We start from the raw sequence: 17,679 nt of genomic DNA, 5'->3' as shown, positions 1-17,679 counted from the left end.
CATTCCCCCTTCACTATGAAAACAGGGCTATCCAAGAGAGGCCTGCTCAGTGTTTAAAGGGCAGCACCACGGCTGCTCTGAGACCACTTGAGTGAGCTTCACCTACCAACAGTTCCCCGCACACAACCCCTGTAACCTACCTTTTCCCTTGTTCCTGACAGAGTGCACAAGAAGTGAATATCCCAGGGTTAACATTCAACAGGGGTAAAGGTTAGCGGGTAGCTAACAGCGTCGAGTCAAGGTGGTCAGAATAAGATGCTGGAACAGTGTTTGAGCATGAGATGGGAAGTGGACTATTAAACATTCGAAGGGTCATCTTAAGCATTACTGTGCCACAAAGCAACCTTTCATTTGAAACTGCTGTTTCTAACCTTTAGCGGTGACTGCATCCAGTGGCAGTCAGTGGACGCTTAGACAACGTCTGCTTGGAGAGCTGTGCTGTATAGAGGTGGAGCATTGATACCCTGAGCTGATGGAGAGCTGTATTATATAGAGATGGAGCATTGATACCCTGAGCTGATGGAGAGCTGTATTATATAGAGGTGGAGCAATGATACCCTGAGCTGATGGAGAGCTGTATTATATAGAGGTGGAGCATTGATACCCTGAGCTGATGGAGAGCTGTATTATATAGAGGTGGAGCATTGATACCCTGAGCTGATGGGGAACTGTGCTGTATAGAGGTGGAGCATTGATACCCTGAGCTGATGGGGAACTGTGCTGTATAGAGGTGGAGCATTGATACCCTGAGCTGATGGGGAACTGTGCTGTATAGAGGTGGAGCATTGATACCCTGAGCTGATGGGGAACTGTGCTGTATAGAGGTGGAGCATTGATACCCTGAGCTGATGGAGAGCTGTATTATATAGAGGTGGAGCATTGATACCCTGAGCTGATGGGAACTGTGCTATGTAAATGTAAAGCAATCACACCCTGAGCTGTTGTATTTACCCTCAACCTCAAGTGCACATATGCCTTAAATTCCCTGGGAAATATGTTGCCCTCCTCCCCTCCTCAACGTTCTGCAGTGGTACCTCACCAGTGCCCTCACCGACCTGGGATGCCCTCTAAGAGCACACAGCTGGGACCAGAGCCCAGAGTCTAGTCCGGTTTCTACGGTAGCCACTGTGAACATCCTGAAGATAATAATTCTGGAAGCCAAGAACTGTATTTTCAGATTTGATTTCTACCAAGTGTTCCCATTTAAGAACGCATGCCAAAAAAGATAATGGAGACTGAAAAGAAAAAGTGCTCAGCAAACTGTAAAGTGCTACCAAATGGTTAGCCATCTGAGGATCACTGCCAAGGTCAACAATTGAAGCCTGGGTGTAGAGCCAGCTCTTCAATTGGAAGGCTATGGAAAGGCCAGACAGGGTCTGTGTATTTGCCGGAACCAGGACACAACTTCCTGTCTGTGTCCCACCACGGATCCCTCCGTCATGTGAAACACAAACACTCTTAAATCCAGTGTTTTACATTTGTGTCAGAATCGACTTTCAGGAGTCTTCCCCCACCCCTACCTTGCTTGCGTTTTGGAGACACACTATGCTCCAACTACGTGACCGATGGAGATGGCTCTTCCGCAAGTTCCCTGCCGCCTGGTTTCTCTTCCACACTCCGTTCTGGCTGCATTACAAGTTAGACTTGAGCCCTGGCTTTCAAGCCACCTTCTTTTGCTCTCCTACTGTCTCTGTCATCTAACAGCTGAATGGGCTTTGTTCCTCTGACTTGGCTCGTGAAAGGGGGCCCCAGGAAGAATAAACTTCGCATTTCTCTGGCTTCCTCACCCCAGCATCCAACACTAGTAGGGCAACAGTGCTGGGTGACCTCTGGCATTAGGTTAATGATCTGGGTCTGGGCCTAGGCTAGATAACGAGCCTGCCTACAATGGGGGGACTTCTGTCAAGGCTCTATCACCAGGAACCTTGGAGGAGAGCCCCTTTGTCCTGCACACCCTGCCCCCTTTCCCAGACCACCTTTTCCTCATTTGTGGAAGCCAATGGGTTTTATGTAGTAGACATTCATTAGTTCCTTGCAAGTTCTCATTGATGGGGCTGTGTACCTATTCAGTCCTGGATGTTTCTACACTTATGGGCTTGTAAAATGCCAAAAGAAAGTAGGTAACTTACAGAAAGCCTTCCCTTCCTGGCCCTAAAAGGCTCTATTTGTTTCTATTATGTAATAGGAGTCTTTTTGTTTTGTTTTGTTTTACGAGACAGGGTTTCTCTGTATTGTTTTGGAGGCTGTCGGACCAGCCGGGCCTCGAACTCAGAGATCCACCTGCCTCTGCCTCCCGAGTGCTGGGATTAAAGGCGTGCGTCCAGCATGTAATAGGAGTCTTGAATGCCTCAAATTAAAAGTGCATAGCAAGGATGAGACAGGAAACGCGCACAGGAGATGCTATGTACAAATGCCGATGATTTCTTCCCACGTTATCTCCCAAGTGCGGCATGTGTGTGGTATTCACATGTCATATGTCATTTAGATGGACACTGAGGAAAGACACCTACCGACCAGGAAAATGAAAACAAACGACCTAGTTCTTTTGAGACAACCATCAATAAAATTATTTCACTTGTCCAAAGCAAAATCTATTGGGAGGAAATTAGGAAAATGGTCTTTGTGCTTACCGGTTTCTGAAATACCAAAGTGGCTGAGTTAGAAACTGTTACAGAAAAATATCCCTGCCTAGCTAATCTTGTCACACAATCCAAAGTTCAAACAAATCAAGCTTTAAAGGGAAAAAGTCAGTTAGTGGTCCTACGGGGCCCGATTCTAACTCACTGTGTGCTGGGGTAGGATCTCTGCCACCAACCCCTTGGATCAGATTTTTCGTTTTAGTGACAGGGTTTCTCTATGGAGCTCTGTCCTGGAATTCACTCTGTAGACCAGGCTGGTCTCAGAGATCAGATTTTTAACCCTTCACTTCTTTCAACTCCATCATCCGTTAGTAAGGCGAAAGGCTGGAAGTCGGGTAGGGGTAGGGTAATGAGAGGAAGCCCAGGGGCTCTTGATTACTTGAAAATTAAAACACTGAGGGCAAGAAAGAGACGGGTTTTAAGAACGTGTAAAGGAAAGCAAACTTCTTTATTGTACACAGTACAGAATATAACGCAGCTCGGCAGGATGTACACAGCCCTGCGCAGGGGGAGTTTTCAAATCAACTGGCAGGCTAAAGGCTTTCTGCACTGTAGACTTTCCACACTCTGGAAAAGAAGCAAATGAATGAAACAAGCCCCACACCCTGAAGGAAACAGCTATCTGGGAGGTACATGAGTCCAATGGGAATGCAACGTGACGCCGCTGTCCTATGTCCCTTGACAGCACAGGCTGTGCAGTCACAGCAGGGGAGGGGCAGCTCAGGCTACAGAAGATTCTTTTCATACCCAGTAAGACAGCGTTAAGTTCATTAAAAAACAAAACAAAAAACCCCTAAACCAGTATAAGAGAGGAAGGGAAAACACAAACAAAAAAACCAATCTATACAGCATTTACAACAAATAAATCTCTAGCCAGCTGGGTAAAATTCGCATCTATGTATAGACTATGTGTAGATTAGAAAGCTATAAATATACTTCAGAAAGAGTTCTTTCAGTAGAGTACAATGCTAATTAAGGCCCAACCTTCGGCTTGACACCTCTGTGGGCTGACTAGCTTTCAGGAAGAAAACCTTAATTTCCCATAGCCATAAAATGCACCCGTATACCCGTGAACCTCTTCACAAATGTGCTGTGTGTGGGTCACGAGAGGGCTACGGAGTGCCTGACTGTAGGACAGGAGAGCATGTCCCACACTCAGTCAGCTCTGTCCTGCATGGAGGAACACTCTTAATGGGTGTGGAGTGTCAAGGGTAGCACACCCCAGTCAACAGGGCAGCGGGCAGCAAGGTACTGGCCCTTCCTGGTGACTTTTCCTCCACTCCAAACCCAAGTCTCATACAGCTTTAGTTTGGCTGTTTAAAACATTCCCAATATAATACAGCAATCAGAATAAAAATTAAAAAAAAAAAGTATCAGGAAGCCAGAATGCTAGGCTAGCACTGTTTTTACCCATCAGTGACAGGTAAGTTTCAGACCCCAGGGAACCATTATGCAGGGTGGAAGGTTCAAAACAGAAAGAAAAAGGAAAACAGAGACTGATGCCTATAGGGTTCCCACCAGGTGACCAGTTGTTATATGGACATGACGTGTAGTATGTACATCTGCTTCCCAGAGAGGGCAAGTTAGTGAGCAAGGAGAACTATACACATAGAATCTAAGCTGTGTCCAGGCTGCCCTGCACACTTCAAAAATGTACAAATCAGATGTAAATGTTTCAACAGGTTGTCTGGTGCGGAAAGCACCAAGCAGGCTTCTACATGGTGAAGTTCAGGAAGCCCCAGCAAAGCCCCTACAAGCTGCAACGTCTTCGTAAGTGGGCACAGCCCTGCCTAAGGGACATAGTGCAGTTACCAAAAGTTTGTTTTTGTTTTTTTGTTTTTTGCTTTAAATACCAAAACTACAAAAATCAGTTTATATAAACTGTTTTTTCCAAAACAACCACCAAAACAAAATGAGCCCCCCCCCAAACCAAAGCAAAACAAAATACTGTCAAGTGTTAACTGCTCTTCTTCTAGAAGGAAAGCCATCTGCACTCAGCCACGTGACTACGAGGGGGAGGGGCTTGATCTACTTGGTGACCACTCTGGCTGGAAGGCTCAAGGAGCGGTACGCAGTGGGTGACAGCTGTCCTGGCCTCCCCAGTTCTGGACTTAGGGGGAACACTTCAAACTGAGCCACAGGAGTTTTACAGATTTCAAGCCTTCGTGATCTGAGCTTCCCAACCTACTAATCTTTCGACTTTCCTATGGGTGTGCGGTTTCTTTCTAAAGAATTGTGCAAGTCCAAGCCCTTCTACGAGAAGGCATTTAGCAGTCCGTGATCAACGCAGATTGTCGTACACTAGGTCCCCTTTCGTGGGCGCTAACCTGAACAAGGTATTGCTCTGCACCTATGGTCCATGCTGGCAAGGAGGCTCCACCTTCATCTCGTCCCAAGAATCTCATCAGAATCACCAGCTGCTTGGTGGTTCTTCTGCCTCTCCCTGTTCCCACTCCCTAGCCAAGGTATTTGTCTTTAAGGGTGTCAATCCAGAGATGGCTTGGGTTCTCCAGATAATACTCAGAGGGCAAGCTTTAGGAACAGCCAAGAACACAAACAAAACCACTGCCCTCATTTGCCTGAATGGGGACTGCTAGCTCTGGGGTGTGGCCACTCAGCCATCCAGAAATTTAGTAAGCGAAGCCTTCAGCATAGGGGAGGCTGCTGCATCGATCCATGTCCAGGAGGTAAGCAGGGTTATCTTCAAAGTGAGTCAGTGGCAGGGTGTCTTCCTCGGTGAGGGGGCATTCAGACTCTGCCTTCAGGAATGGGCGCTGATTGTCTGGGAAGGCCATGGAGAAAAGCGCATCCGGGTCACAGACAAATTTGTAGACGTACCGTTCCCCAGCCACCTGCATGAGAACACACCATACAAGGCTTAGCTGGGACAACATATGGGGCCTGAGCAAAGAATGTTTTAAGACACCAATCTCTCAGGGAGTCAAGAACCAAGGGTTAATTACTAGTTGATTATTCTAATCGCATCTCAGGGACCTATTACCTGCCAAGGGTTTTGTTGACACAGTTCAGTATTTTAAAAGACAGTATTTGAATTTCAAATGCATGCCAGTTGGGCTCCTTCAGCAGCAAGTCTCACTGTCTTATACTGACAGCTCGCTCAGGCAGCCTGGTTGCCCTAGGGCTGACAGGGGCTTAAATGTACAATGCAGATGCCAAACCACATTTCCAATGACCTCCAAAGTTTACAGTTTTCCCAGGATGGATGTGCTATTTTGAAGGGTTTAGAGGTCCGTGTGTGTGTGTGTGTGGTGTGTATACATGTATGTACAGAGGCCCATGGCTGAGATTGGTTCAGCTGAATTCTGAGGCTGGAATTACAAATAGGTCCTATACCCATGAACCGATCTCTAAAGCTATTTCAGCAAACTCCGGGTTTTATTGAAGAGTCCCCGCCTCAAAGAGTAAGAATGATGAGGAAGACTGCCGATCTCAACCACGGGCCTCTGCACACAGCTCACCCAGGTTCTGTTGCTTGACAAAACTGAGAGAAGGGACAGACTCCTGACAGGCAAATCTAACTGTCAGGCATTGCAAGGAAGGCAGCTAAAGTTCCCGATTACATAAGCATGGGAAAACCCAGGAGTCTGGCTTTGGCTGGTTCAGATCCTAACATTCTTATTTATCCTTTTTGGTCATGTGACTTCTCATATCCCTTACAGTGAAAACGCAATGCTTCGCTATAATTTCAGACTAATGGGACTGAAAGTATCTAAGTAATAATAATGTGCTACTCATTGCTTTGTTATACCCATGGCTGGATGAGATGGTTTAAAAGGTAAAATAACCCGACAGTGTCAAAGGTAGTTCACGTCCTCTTAGTAGAATTAAGACTTAGTGACAGCACCAGTGCTGGGAGACACGCTGCTCTTGGACTGTTGCAGGCCACCACACAAGGACTGGATATAAATACACATGGTGGTCTGAAAGTGCATGGCCCCCAAAGGGAACTATTAGGAGGCGTGGCCTTGTTGGAGGAAGTGTGTTACTGTGGGGGCAGACTTCAAGGTCTTTTTCTCAAGCTTTCACTCAGTGTGAAAATCAGCTGTCTTCCTGTTGCCTGCAGGATGCAGGGCTCTCAGCTCCAGCTCAGAAATCAAGTCAGTAAGATGGACAACTTGTTCTCCTGAACCATAAGCTCAAATAAATCCTCCCTTTTATATGTTGCTTCAGTCATGGTGGTTTTTTCCCTCCCCTTCTTCACAAGACAGGGGTTCCGTGTATAGCCTTGAACTCACAGACATCCACCTGTCTCTGCCTCTGGAGTGCAGGGATTTGTGTCACCACTGCCCAGCTTAGTCATGGTGTTTTAATCAGAGCAACAGAAAAGTAACTAATGAAAAGCTTTTTCCTATATTTCCTATATTTCATCTGATACTAAGTGGGCTGAGGGAGGATAAAAAAAACCATAAAATTGACTGTAGGATAGCTGCACAGATTAACTGGCAAAGTCTATGTAGATAGCTGTGCCCCAAATGTTTGAACTACTAAGATATCAAGAAATATGGAGCAGAGATCTTAAGTGGATTCCTTCATATCTTCCTTTAAATACACAACAGTAGCTGGCCTGAGTGTGAGTACTCTGTAACTGGAGGTAGTTTGAGAAAATTAAAGGAAGCCAATTTCTTCTTGTGTGGTTCACATGCAACTTCTGCCATTAAAAGGACTTTTAAAAAGTGTTCATTTTTTTAATGTGTACACATGTGGGCCCAAGTGTATATGTGTATCATGTGTGCAGTACTTCTGGAGGCCAGAAGATGGCATCAGATCTCCGGGAGCCGTCTGATGTGAGGGCTAGGGCCTCAAGTACCAGGAGAACAGCAAGTACTCTCAATGTTGAACCATCCATCTCTCCAGATCTAAAAACGCTAAAATATCCTATTTGCCTCTTTTTATTTTCGCTTTTTGGAGACAGGATCTTATGTAGCCTGGGCTGACCTAGAATTTGATACAGGTGAAACTGGCCTTGAATTTATGATCCTTCTGCCTCTACCTCCCAAGTGCTGACATTTTAGGTACCACTCCATCTTGTAATTTCTGTCTTTTTGTGTGTTCCAGGTTCTTTTCTTCCAGACTCATTTATGAGGCTCTTGCTTTCTTCCAGTTACTGTGAGTGGCCTTATCACAGAGGTTAAGGACAGCCCCTCGCAGGAGGCAGAGAGGTTTGAGCATCTGTGTTTCTCACCTTCTGCATGATGCCCTTTTCATAGTAATAGCGCAGGGAGCGGCTCAGCTTGTCGTAGTTCATGGCTGGCCGATTCTTCTGAATGCCCCAACGCCGAGCCACCTGGAATGACAAGACAGCAAAGATGCAAACACATTCCCAGGACTGACAGTTCTGTAACTCAACTGGTCTGGCTGATGACTGGCTTCTCTAATTTGGAAAGTAATGCGCTTAATTCTCTCAAGATCAAATATTGTAAAGGTGATGATGATTCGGTCACAGTGTTCAGGAGGTGAGACCTGGGGGTATAAGACTCCTGATACTGTAAGACTGTGGAGGAATTGGTTAGCATCCCAGAGGATACAGGCTCTCTACTGTTTCTCCATTTATGAATTATTGACCAATACTCCCGGACCATTAACATATTGCCTCTAAGTGCTATGGTTTCTGTAGCAGTCAATAAGGAATAATTAGAACGGTCATTCCTGAAACATTAGGAACATGCTAGTGACTTGCTAATGGGCCTGCAGAGCAGAAGTTCAATTCTAATAAGATTGGAGAGGGGCTGGGAGATGTTTACTTATTGCAGCTCATGGACTAAGGGGGTTCAGATCGTATCGGCCTACTGCCATCCAGCCCTCCACTCCCAGCAGACCCACAGAATGGACAGTAAGGCACACAGCACCATTATCCATTTAATGAAAAATTAACAGGGCTTCTCACACAGCTCTAAAGTGCATCACAGCAACCCAGTCCACTTGAGGTGCAGGGCTGGGGAGATGTAATTGGAGCTTTGGGCAAAGGCGTTATAGCAGGAGGATTTCCTACTAGAGTCTACTCAGTTATCAGGGCAGCAAGCTCTGTTTCTAGAATCTAAACTTTCACAACCCCACTTAGGAGGGCAGCTATCAAGGCAGATCAACCGTGGAAACACGAGCTGTCTGATGTCTTCATTTTAGTCACCTTTAAAATTTTCAAAAAAGACCACCTAACAACATTCTTTTGATGTTTTTCTATGTTATTTGGAGATAGGATCTCTCTATATAGGCCAGGCTGGCTTCGAACTCTCAAATCTTCCCACCTATTCTTCCTGGTTGCTTGGATCACAGACATGTACAACCCCAACTTGCTCTTTTTTATGTATGTGCAGATTTCAAAGCTGCTCTGGTAGCTATAGTTACTGACTCATCCTCCAGGCTGGTGCCCTATGATTCAGTGGCCCCAGCACACTGCAATTCGTGATGCAGCTGTAGACTTGGGCAGTCCCTGTTAGGTGTTAGGAGGAGCAGACATACAGACAAACTCGGGCCAAAAAAGTCAAAGGTTAAACATACAGGTAAGTTGAGAACAAACAGCAGTTCACATCCAATATTTGGAATTCAGGGTTCTAAAATGACTGCTTGTAGCAAACACCAGAGTCAATTTGGGAAGGAAGAACTCATCTGTACTAATTATATCCGAACAATCCACCACCAGCCATGTTTCTACTTTGCAAGAAATCCCACACAAGTTCAATTTCCGTTTGTTGTTTCGTGTCTCTCAGGCAACCACAAATCTTGGTTTCCCCCTTTCTGTTCCATTTTTTTATCAATATAAGTCTATCGTCAAAAAATCCCCAAAGGCAAAACTTAACAAAAACTGAATCCTGGTTAGAAGTCTTTTTTATTTGAGACAGGGTCTTATTATGCAGCTGTGGCTAGCTTGGAATTCACTAGGTAGCCCAGGCTGGTCTCAATTCACAGGGGTCCATTTGTTTCTGCTTCTGAAGTGCTGGGTTTAAAGTTGTGTGCCAGTCCATCCCGCAAAGGTATATATTGTGAATCAATGGAAATATTGGTAAAAGAGAAATTTGCTAAGTTAATCTCAGTCCTGAAAGGTTCAAAAGCAACCCACACTCTGAAGCTCACTGCCAACCTGTCTGTCACAAGTGACAGGGAATGTCAAGGCAGCTGGCTTTGTCCCTTTCCTCCAATGGGTGGTAGAAAACCAATTTTGCCTAGTCTTTAGCTTGAGTGGTGGCCTCCCATCGCTGCCAGAACACGCAACAGCTTACTGGAGAGGGGTTTTATGTATGTGCAGATTTCAAAGCTGCTCTGGTAGCTATAGTTACTGACTCATCCTCCAGGCTGGTGCCCTATGATTCAGTGGCCCCAGCACACTGCAATTCGTGATGCAGCTGTAGACTTGGGCAGTCCCTGTTAGGTGTTAGGAGGAGCAGATGAGAGCATATTGACAGCTTGCTCCTTGGTTCTACTTCCCAAGGACTAAGTCATAGGATACACATTTCGGGAGCCGAGGCTAAAGAGGACTCACCTATTCCTCTTCAAAGAGGAAGTAAGTGGTCACGGAACCAGGAGCGGCTCTTTCTAGCAGCCCAGCCTTTAAAAACCTCCCATGGCATCACAAATCCACCTCATGTTCCACAAACAACCCAACCCCCCCAACAAATATTCATATTAATGCAGATTCACAGTTAAAACGGCTCCAGATTAAAGCCGAGTCAGTCATAATGGAGAGGTTGCTAAGCTGGACGCCTATCAAAAGACATTTGATTAGGGGGCCTGCCAAAACGCAGTTCTAAAACCACAATTTCCATGCACAGTGTAATGGATATTATGGATAATTACCCAGAGTGCACTACTCAGCCACACAGCTGCCTACAATTACATCCCCAACAGCTTCCTCCTCGGCTTCACCCTTTAAGCTCCCCCGTGACAAGTCCTTACAGCTTTCCCCAGGAGTTGGGGGTATCTTCCTGACACCAACAACGACAGGGCTGTCACAGTTACACAAAGAAGAGAAGAGGGAAAGTCAAGCACTGTGCAGGCCACAAGGCTCAGTGCCCCCAAGATTTCAAAGGGCCCTGCATCAAGGAGCCCGAGAATGCCAGGGACCTCAAGGCAGGGAGTAAAAAGCAATTCCTAGAGAAACAATGCTGGGGGTGGTGGGATGGCTCAGTGGGTGGAGGCATCTGCCTCCCTGGATTGGCTCTCTGGGAACCATGTGCTGGAAAGACAATTCATCCCTGTGGGCTGTCTTCTGATGTGGCACACCCCCACAATTAAAATAATAATTATTTAAAAAATGCTGCTCCATCAACAGAAAGGCTCAGGGCCACCAAAGGTTTACCCATGTGACTTGGAGCCACTTGGCATTTATGAGCATTCTGGGTTAATATTAGTTCCTCCATTAAATAAGAAAGCAGGGGCCCTCTGCCATCTGTTCATCATTTTCCTTACCGCTGGTAGGAAAGCAGAAGATTCAATAACAGCCTTACTGAGGCTCATAACCAGGTTTACCTGCAGCTGGACAGCCTGTGCTCAGGCCCGAGGCGGTGGCAATAAGGGTCATAAAAGCTCCAGTTTGTGGAATGAGATGAATCAATAAGGGCTGCCCACAAGACAGGCTTACTTTCATTTCCAAAAGCCTTAAGGCACCATCCTATCACCAAGTCAGGCCATATCACTCGGGAAGCAACGAGGGAGGAATGGCCTATGAGGGGCAGTGGCCCTCAAGCTCAGCTGGAGGCTCAGCCTCCGTCCCTAGACAACCTAGCCCAATCAGAGGCTGCCTGTGGCACTCTATGTGGACGGCATTTCTGTGACTAAACAGGAGACCGGGACGCCACAGACATATTTGTGTCTGCACACGAGTGTGTACGTGGTGTTGTGCTCACACGGAGGCCAGAGATCCGAGTTCTGTACCTCCCTCGGTTTTCTCCACTTTTGAGATCAAGCTTCTCTCTAAACCTGGAACTCGTTCACTCGATTAGGCTGGACAGCCAATGAGCTCCAGGGATCCACCTGTCTTTGGGAGGAGTGCTGGGATTGCAGAAGTGTGGCACTGGGCCCGGCTTTCGTATAGGTGCCGGGATATACACTGGAACTGCTGTTCTTGTGCGGCAGCCACTTCGCGGACTGAACCTCCTCCCTAGCCCCAGAAACGCATGCTTTATACCACTTTCAACGGAGCCTGCAGGAGGCCCCAAGTTTCTATTCCACGTTCCCCCTCCTTTTCCTATCTCAACTTTCAGACCATGTCCTTCTTCCAAACATAGTGTCAGGTTGTTGCCTTCTGCTGCTCACTCTGCAGTCCTTAATGGAATGCTTCCCAAGAGGGCTGTTCCCATTTCTACTGCACCAACTCGGGGACAGCGTCTGCTAACCACACACTATTAAAGAACCGTGTGTCAGCCAGCGAGTGTGTTTGCGTCTTTTCCATACAATTTTTAAACCCTAAACCAAATAGAAACGAAAATTATGTCCTTTGGTATGTAATATACTAAGAAGCTGGTTTAATTCTCTATGCTGTATATTCAAGAAGGGGTCCTATGGGGGTATCTTCCTCACTGAAGAAGGGCTGCAGGCTCTGTGAATAGCACTGGGCAAAAAAGATGATAACCATGTTTCCTTTTCTGAGGGAGCCTCAATGGAGAAAATGCCTCCATAAAATGGGGCTGACAGTTCTCAACCTGTGGCTCCTGACCTCTTTGGGGGGAGTATTGAACGACCCTTTCACAGTGGCTCTTAGACAATGTGCATACCAGACATTTGCATTACAATTCATAACAGTAGTAAGATTACAGTTATGAAGTAGCAATGGCCACTGAGCAGCACTCCTTCCTGGTCTCTGTGTCTGCTCCTGCCTCCAGGTTCTTGACTTAACTTCCTTAGATGATGAACAATGATGTAAAAGCCAAAGCCAAACAAACAAACAACAAAACCCCACAAAACCAAAAAACCCAAACCAAACCATTTCCCCCTCCCAAGGTGCTCTATGACAGCAACACAGAATTACTGACCCTAACTACGACGACCAGGATCCTACATAGCATACTTAAAAACAAGGCATTTATGTTCTGAGGCTGCTGAGTTGGCTCAGCAGTTATGAGCACTCTCTGCTCTTGCACAGGACCCAGGTTTGATTCCCAGCACCCACGCAGTAGCTAACAACCACCTGTAACTCCAGTTCCAGGGGATCCAGTGCCCACTCCTGGCTTCCCCACTGCACACACGAGGTACACCTACACACACCAGACACACACGCACACGTTTTTATAAAGCAAGCTTGGCTGGGCAGTGGTGGCGCACGCCTTTTATCCCGGCACTTGGGAGGCAAGAGGCAAGCGGATCTCTGTGAGTTCAAGGCCAGCCTGGTCTACAGAGTGAGTTCCAGGACAACCTCCAAAGCAATACAGAGAAACCCTGTTTCGAAAAAACAAAACAAAACAATTTTTAGGCCTCTAGGACTTAGCTTTGGTGACTTTATGTCTCCGTGTTAGAGCCATGTGTAGTATGCGGTGGGGTCAGTGAGATGATTCAGCAGGTTAAGGCACTTGCTGCCACCACCAATCCTGGCAACTTGAGTTTGATTCCCAAGACTCACATATAGGAGTGAACTGATCCCCACAAGTGGTCTTCTGACTTTCACACACATGCCGCAAATTCAGTGCGTGTGCATGCAAACACACATCAAGGAAATGAATGTTGAAAAGGAATATGTAGTAGGGTAAATGCATTACACAGCACGCTCAGATGGCTTCAGCTATAGGCTGGAACAGACTAGGGTTGAGAGCAACAGGCTGCAGCAGGCTGTCAGACACAGTATGTCCATACAGCCCCAGCTGCAGGCTGGAACAGACTAGGGTTTAGTCTGTGTTATACAAGCAGCACTTACAAAACACTAAGAGGAAGAACACAGCCTGTATTAGCATAACTCCTCATGGCTTCGTCCCTCGCTTTTTTTTCCCCTCCCCAGGAGTGTTGAAATACTTTACATGTTCTACAAATGGAGAAGTCTGCCTGTACATTTGGCAACATGCAGAAAACTACCCTACTGAAAGGAAGAACAACACTGCTGAGCTCACCAACTGGAAAGAAGATGGGAAGGCGGAACACACTGAGTCACAAAAGCCTCACTCACTCACACCCAGCATCCTCTGCGGTGGCTCAAATAAGAAACACGCCCCATGGGTTCTGCATTGGAACACTTGGTCCTCAGTTGGTGGTGCTGTCTGGGGAGATCTAGGAGGCATGACCTTGCTGGAGGTTCCGAAGCCCTCGGCCATCCCTGGTGTTAGCTCTCTTACCCTCATGCTGAGCTGGAAGCCCTCAACTAGCTGCTCTGCCTTCCCGCCGCCGTGACAGAGCCTAACTAACCCTCAGGGCCACGTCAGAGCCTAACTCTTTAGAGCAGTTAAGTCTTAACAGTTTCCTCGGTCCCACTGTTTCACCACAGCAGCAGAAAGGTAACCAGACACCCAGACTTACCTCCTCTGGTTCTATCAGCTTAAATTCCATGCCTCGGCCAGTCCAGGCAATGAAGTGGGCATTGGCTGGGTCATCAAGAAGGGTGACAAGGAACTGCCACAGCTGAAGAGAGCCTCGCCGCTGGTAAGGGGGCCCCTCTCGATACAGGGTGGGCTCCTGCTTGACCTTGCCTGTGTGGGACAGGGGTACACATGTTGTAATTGAGGTTGGGAGTTTCTCAGTCGCTGAACAGGCCAGGACTCAGCACCCAGCCTTGGATGGGCATCTTACCTTCCAGTCTTTCAGGCACCACACAAGTGTCATCAAAGTATAGCCTGGGATCCTTTTCATATGTGAATCCTGAAAGAGTTTAAAGAGAACGATTAACACTCCATGTTGTACAAAAAGCTGTATCGTTAAAAACTGAAGTGGCATTCTTTAACATAAATTAAAAACTTTATTATTATCATTCTATGTGTATGATGTGTAGGGCACACACACGGAGGTCAGAGGGGTAAGTTCTCCTTTCCTACCTTTTACAGGGATTCTGGGGACTGAACTCGGGATGTCAGGGTTTCTCCAGTGAACCTCTCACTGGCCCATATCCTTTCATTTTTGGTTCCTGAGTCCTACTGCTATACCTATGCCAGACTGAATTTTCAGAGATCTTGCAAAGGACTCAAGCATTGAAGTTCTGATGTCACTACCTTGGCCTCAGTGAGGGCTGAATCGGTTCATGCTATCAGGGCTTGGGATGCAGGAACCAGGGAGTTACAAAGGTTCCTCAGATCTTATGAAGTTTGCAGGGACCAGTGTTGCAGGAACCTATCTATCTAGCTTTGTTCCATCTGTGTAGAGTGCTGTCATTTTCCTGTCAGCCAAAAGTAACTCAACCTTTCCAGCAGACTTGGCCAATCTATCCTCACACCTCCTAGGCTCTGGCAAAGTAGAGAAGGGAAAGTCAGTTAAAGATGCAGGCCCCCAGAAGACTGGTAAGAGGGGCACACGATGGTGCACTGTCCCCAGACAGTGGAAAGAATCCACGCTTTCCTCACGGTAGAGCTGTCACAGGAAGGTGGGTCAGGAAATGGGAACTAACTGGTCTGAAGACAGGCATCAAAATAGCCGAGGCACAAAGTAAAGGGGTCATGTGAAAGGATGGCCATGCAGACCATTAGGTGGCCTCACACCTCTCAATAAGGTTTGTGGTTTAAACCAAGGTGCATAACAACTCCCTGATGGGGACCCTGTGCTCTTTGCCTCAAAGGTATTACATTTGGTGTACAGTCCTCAAGGCCTGGGCTCTTCTCTTTAGTCCCTGGTTGGATCACCCCGTGAAGACTATGAGCCTGTATGTGCTAGACATGCAGAGGGGACAGAGAGAGGACTATCTGTGGTATGAAAACCCCATGGGTCAAGGAGCCCGGATGTGATGCCATTCCTGCAATGCGTGGCTTCTCTGTAATCAGTTCAGGCGAAGGATTGTCTTGGCAGGCCTGGCACCTTCTTAAGATGCCGGGGCCTAAAACAAAACTCAGTGCAATGTACAACAGATTGTTTTGATGTTCACGTCATTCATCTTTTTGTCTTTAGGCTCAGGCATGATGTTTCTGTTGTTTAAATTAATGACACCATATATGGGCTGGAAAAATGGCTCGGTGGTTAAGAGCCCTGGCTACTATACCAGAGGACCCAGGTTTGATTCTCAGCACTCCTATGTGGTGACTCACAATGGCATGTAACTCTAGTTCAGGGGAATCCACTGCCCTCTTTTGGCTTCTTGCACTGTATATACATGGTTCACAGTCATACATGCAGGCAAAACACCCATACACATAAAGAAGTATATTTTATTGGTAATTTTTTTCCTGATGGACTCCACTAAAAATTTAGATGACATGCTATGCTGATGTGGGGAGATAGTAAGAATACAGCCATGCTCTTATGCGGTATATACCTCAACTTAAAGCAGGCAGCAGATATTAAAAGAACAGGAAATAAATGACATAGCATAGCACAGGATTTAAAGAGTACAGGCTCTAGAATGAGACAGGTTGACCCCAATTGGTTGGGTGACTTTTTTTTATTACGAGACAGGGTTTCTCTGTATTGTTTTGGAGGCTGTCGGTCCAGCCCGGCCTGGAACTCACAGAGATCGGCCTGACTCTGCCTCCCGAGTGCTGGGATTAAAGGCCCGCGCCACCACCACCTGGTGGTTGGGTGACTTTGAATAGATTAATTCCACTGTGTTCAAGTTTCCTAGCTGGCACAGTTATGAGGATTTAATGAGTTAAAGTGTAGTCTGTTCTACTGAGCCACTACCCTATTTCCACAACAGAGTTTAAGCATAGCTTCTGGTGCCTAAGTGTGGAGTAAATGGTACTTAATGGAAAAACAAGCATAGTTGCAGACTGTGACAAACACTGTTAAGAAACTGCATGATCCTGTGTGGCTCATGCCTCCATCCCAGCACTCTAAAGGCAAGTTCTAGGCAGCCTAGTCTCCCGAGGAGTAATAGTGACACTGCTTCCAAAACAGCCCTGAATGACAGCATGAGAACTTTAATCTTGACATTCCCTGCCACAGAATCAAACATTCTCAGGAACACTATGCTTCTTAGTGTTCCCACACACCTTGCACACACTAAGTGTTCAATCAATATCTGAAGTCCCACAAGATTGCCTGAGAATTTAAGCCAAGAATTTTGACATTCCTTTAAGACATGGTTTCATGTAGCACACGTCTACCCTGAACTCGCCATATAGCTGAGGGGGATGACCTTAGACTCCCTGTCCTCCTGGAACCCCACCTCCCGAGTGCACAACACCTGGCAAACTGACTTTTATGACAAGCTGGTATGCTTCCCGCTATCGGCAAGACATAATTCCTTATGCGTCACGCTCCCCCTTAGCTGCCAGGAGGTGATAGAGTTCCCACCTCCCATATGTGTTCCAGTGTTTAAATGGCCTCGTTATAAAGTCATTGTAAGTGAACCGCTTGAAAGTTTACACACCTGTCAAGCATGCCGTGTTATTTTCAGCACTGTTCTCTATGGGAAAGATAATTCATCCACAACCCCACAAGACTAGATCAAATTCTTGTTTTGGTTTTTAAGAGCTTATAAGGAACATCATTTGGGAACATTTTGTGGTTTCTAGTTATTGCCACACGAGGTCCTCTAAACACCTGGAAGATGTTTCTGGTTTGAGTAATAAAGTCAGTTGAGTTTGCATCTGCAGTTATTTCAGTTGTGGCTATAACCATCTAATCACTCAAATAAAGGTTCAGGAAGGAAGAACCTGTTTGAAGGGCGAAGTGGAAAGAAATGAAAGACTCAGAGTATCACACGAGGATTCCAGGTGAGTACCCGAGGCAGGACGGCTATCTTAGCAATCAGAGATGCCAATCAGAAACGCTTGTCTGGATAACTGTCTCCTAGGCATCTGTGGTCAAGACTGTAAAGGAAGGCTAGAAAAACCAGGCCACGATAATTTCGAGCAGTTTAAAATGCTGGCTCTTTTGAAATCTACTTTTTTTCAATGTGTGCGGTCAACTGGGCAGAGGAATAGGGTGGAGGGCGGGGGTGGCTTCACGAGAGGGCTCTGTGTGT

The 17,679-nt window shown here is 46.5% G+C and overlaps 1 protein-coding gene across 3 annotated transcripts in view; it reads right to left on the bottom strand.

Annotated features, from left to right (window-relative positions):
• Window positions 1–3,068: 3,068 nt before the first annotated feature.
• Window positions 3,069–17,679, bottom strand: part of Etv5 (ETS variant transcription factor 5) — a 58,734-nt gene continuing 44,123 nt past the window's right edge. For all 3 annotated transcript variants that reach the window (XM_013114604.3, XM_005071620.4, XM_013114605.3), the window contains 4 exons: window positions 14,361–14,429; window positions 14,091–14,260; window positions 7,843–7,944; window positions 3,069–5,491 (listed from right to left, as the gene is read on the bottom strand). In XM_013114604.3, coding sequence (XP_012970058.1) covers window positions 5,270–5,491; window positions 7,843–7,944; window positions 14,091–14,260; window positions 14,361–14,429 — 563 coding nt within the window. In that variant the 3' untranslated portion in view covers window positions 3,069–5,269. The remainder of the gene's footprint in view (window positions 5,492–7,842; window positions 7,945–14,090; window positions 14,261–14,360; window positions 14,430–17,679) is intronic.

The sequence above is a fragment of the Mesocricetus auratus genome, unplaced genomic scaffold, assembly GCF_017639785.1.
Source record: "Mesocricetus auratus isolate SY011 unplaced genomic scaffold, BCM_Maur_2.0 Super-Scaffold_100008, whole genome shotgun sequence".
Taxonomy (NCBI): Eukaryota; Metazoa; Chordata; class Mammalia; order Rodentia; family Cricetidae; genus Mesocricetus; species Mesocricetus auratus.
Note: the sequence above shows the minus strand (reverse complement) of the source record. Positions and strands in the feature narration are given on the sequence as shown.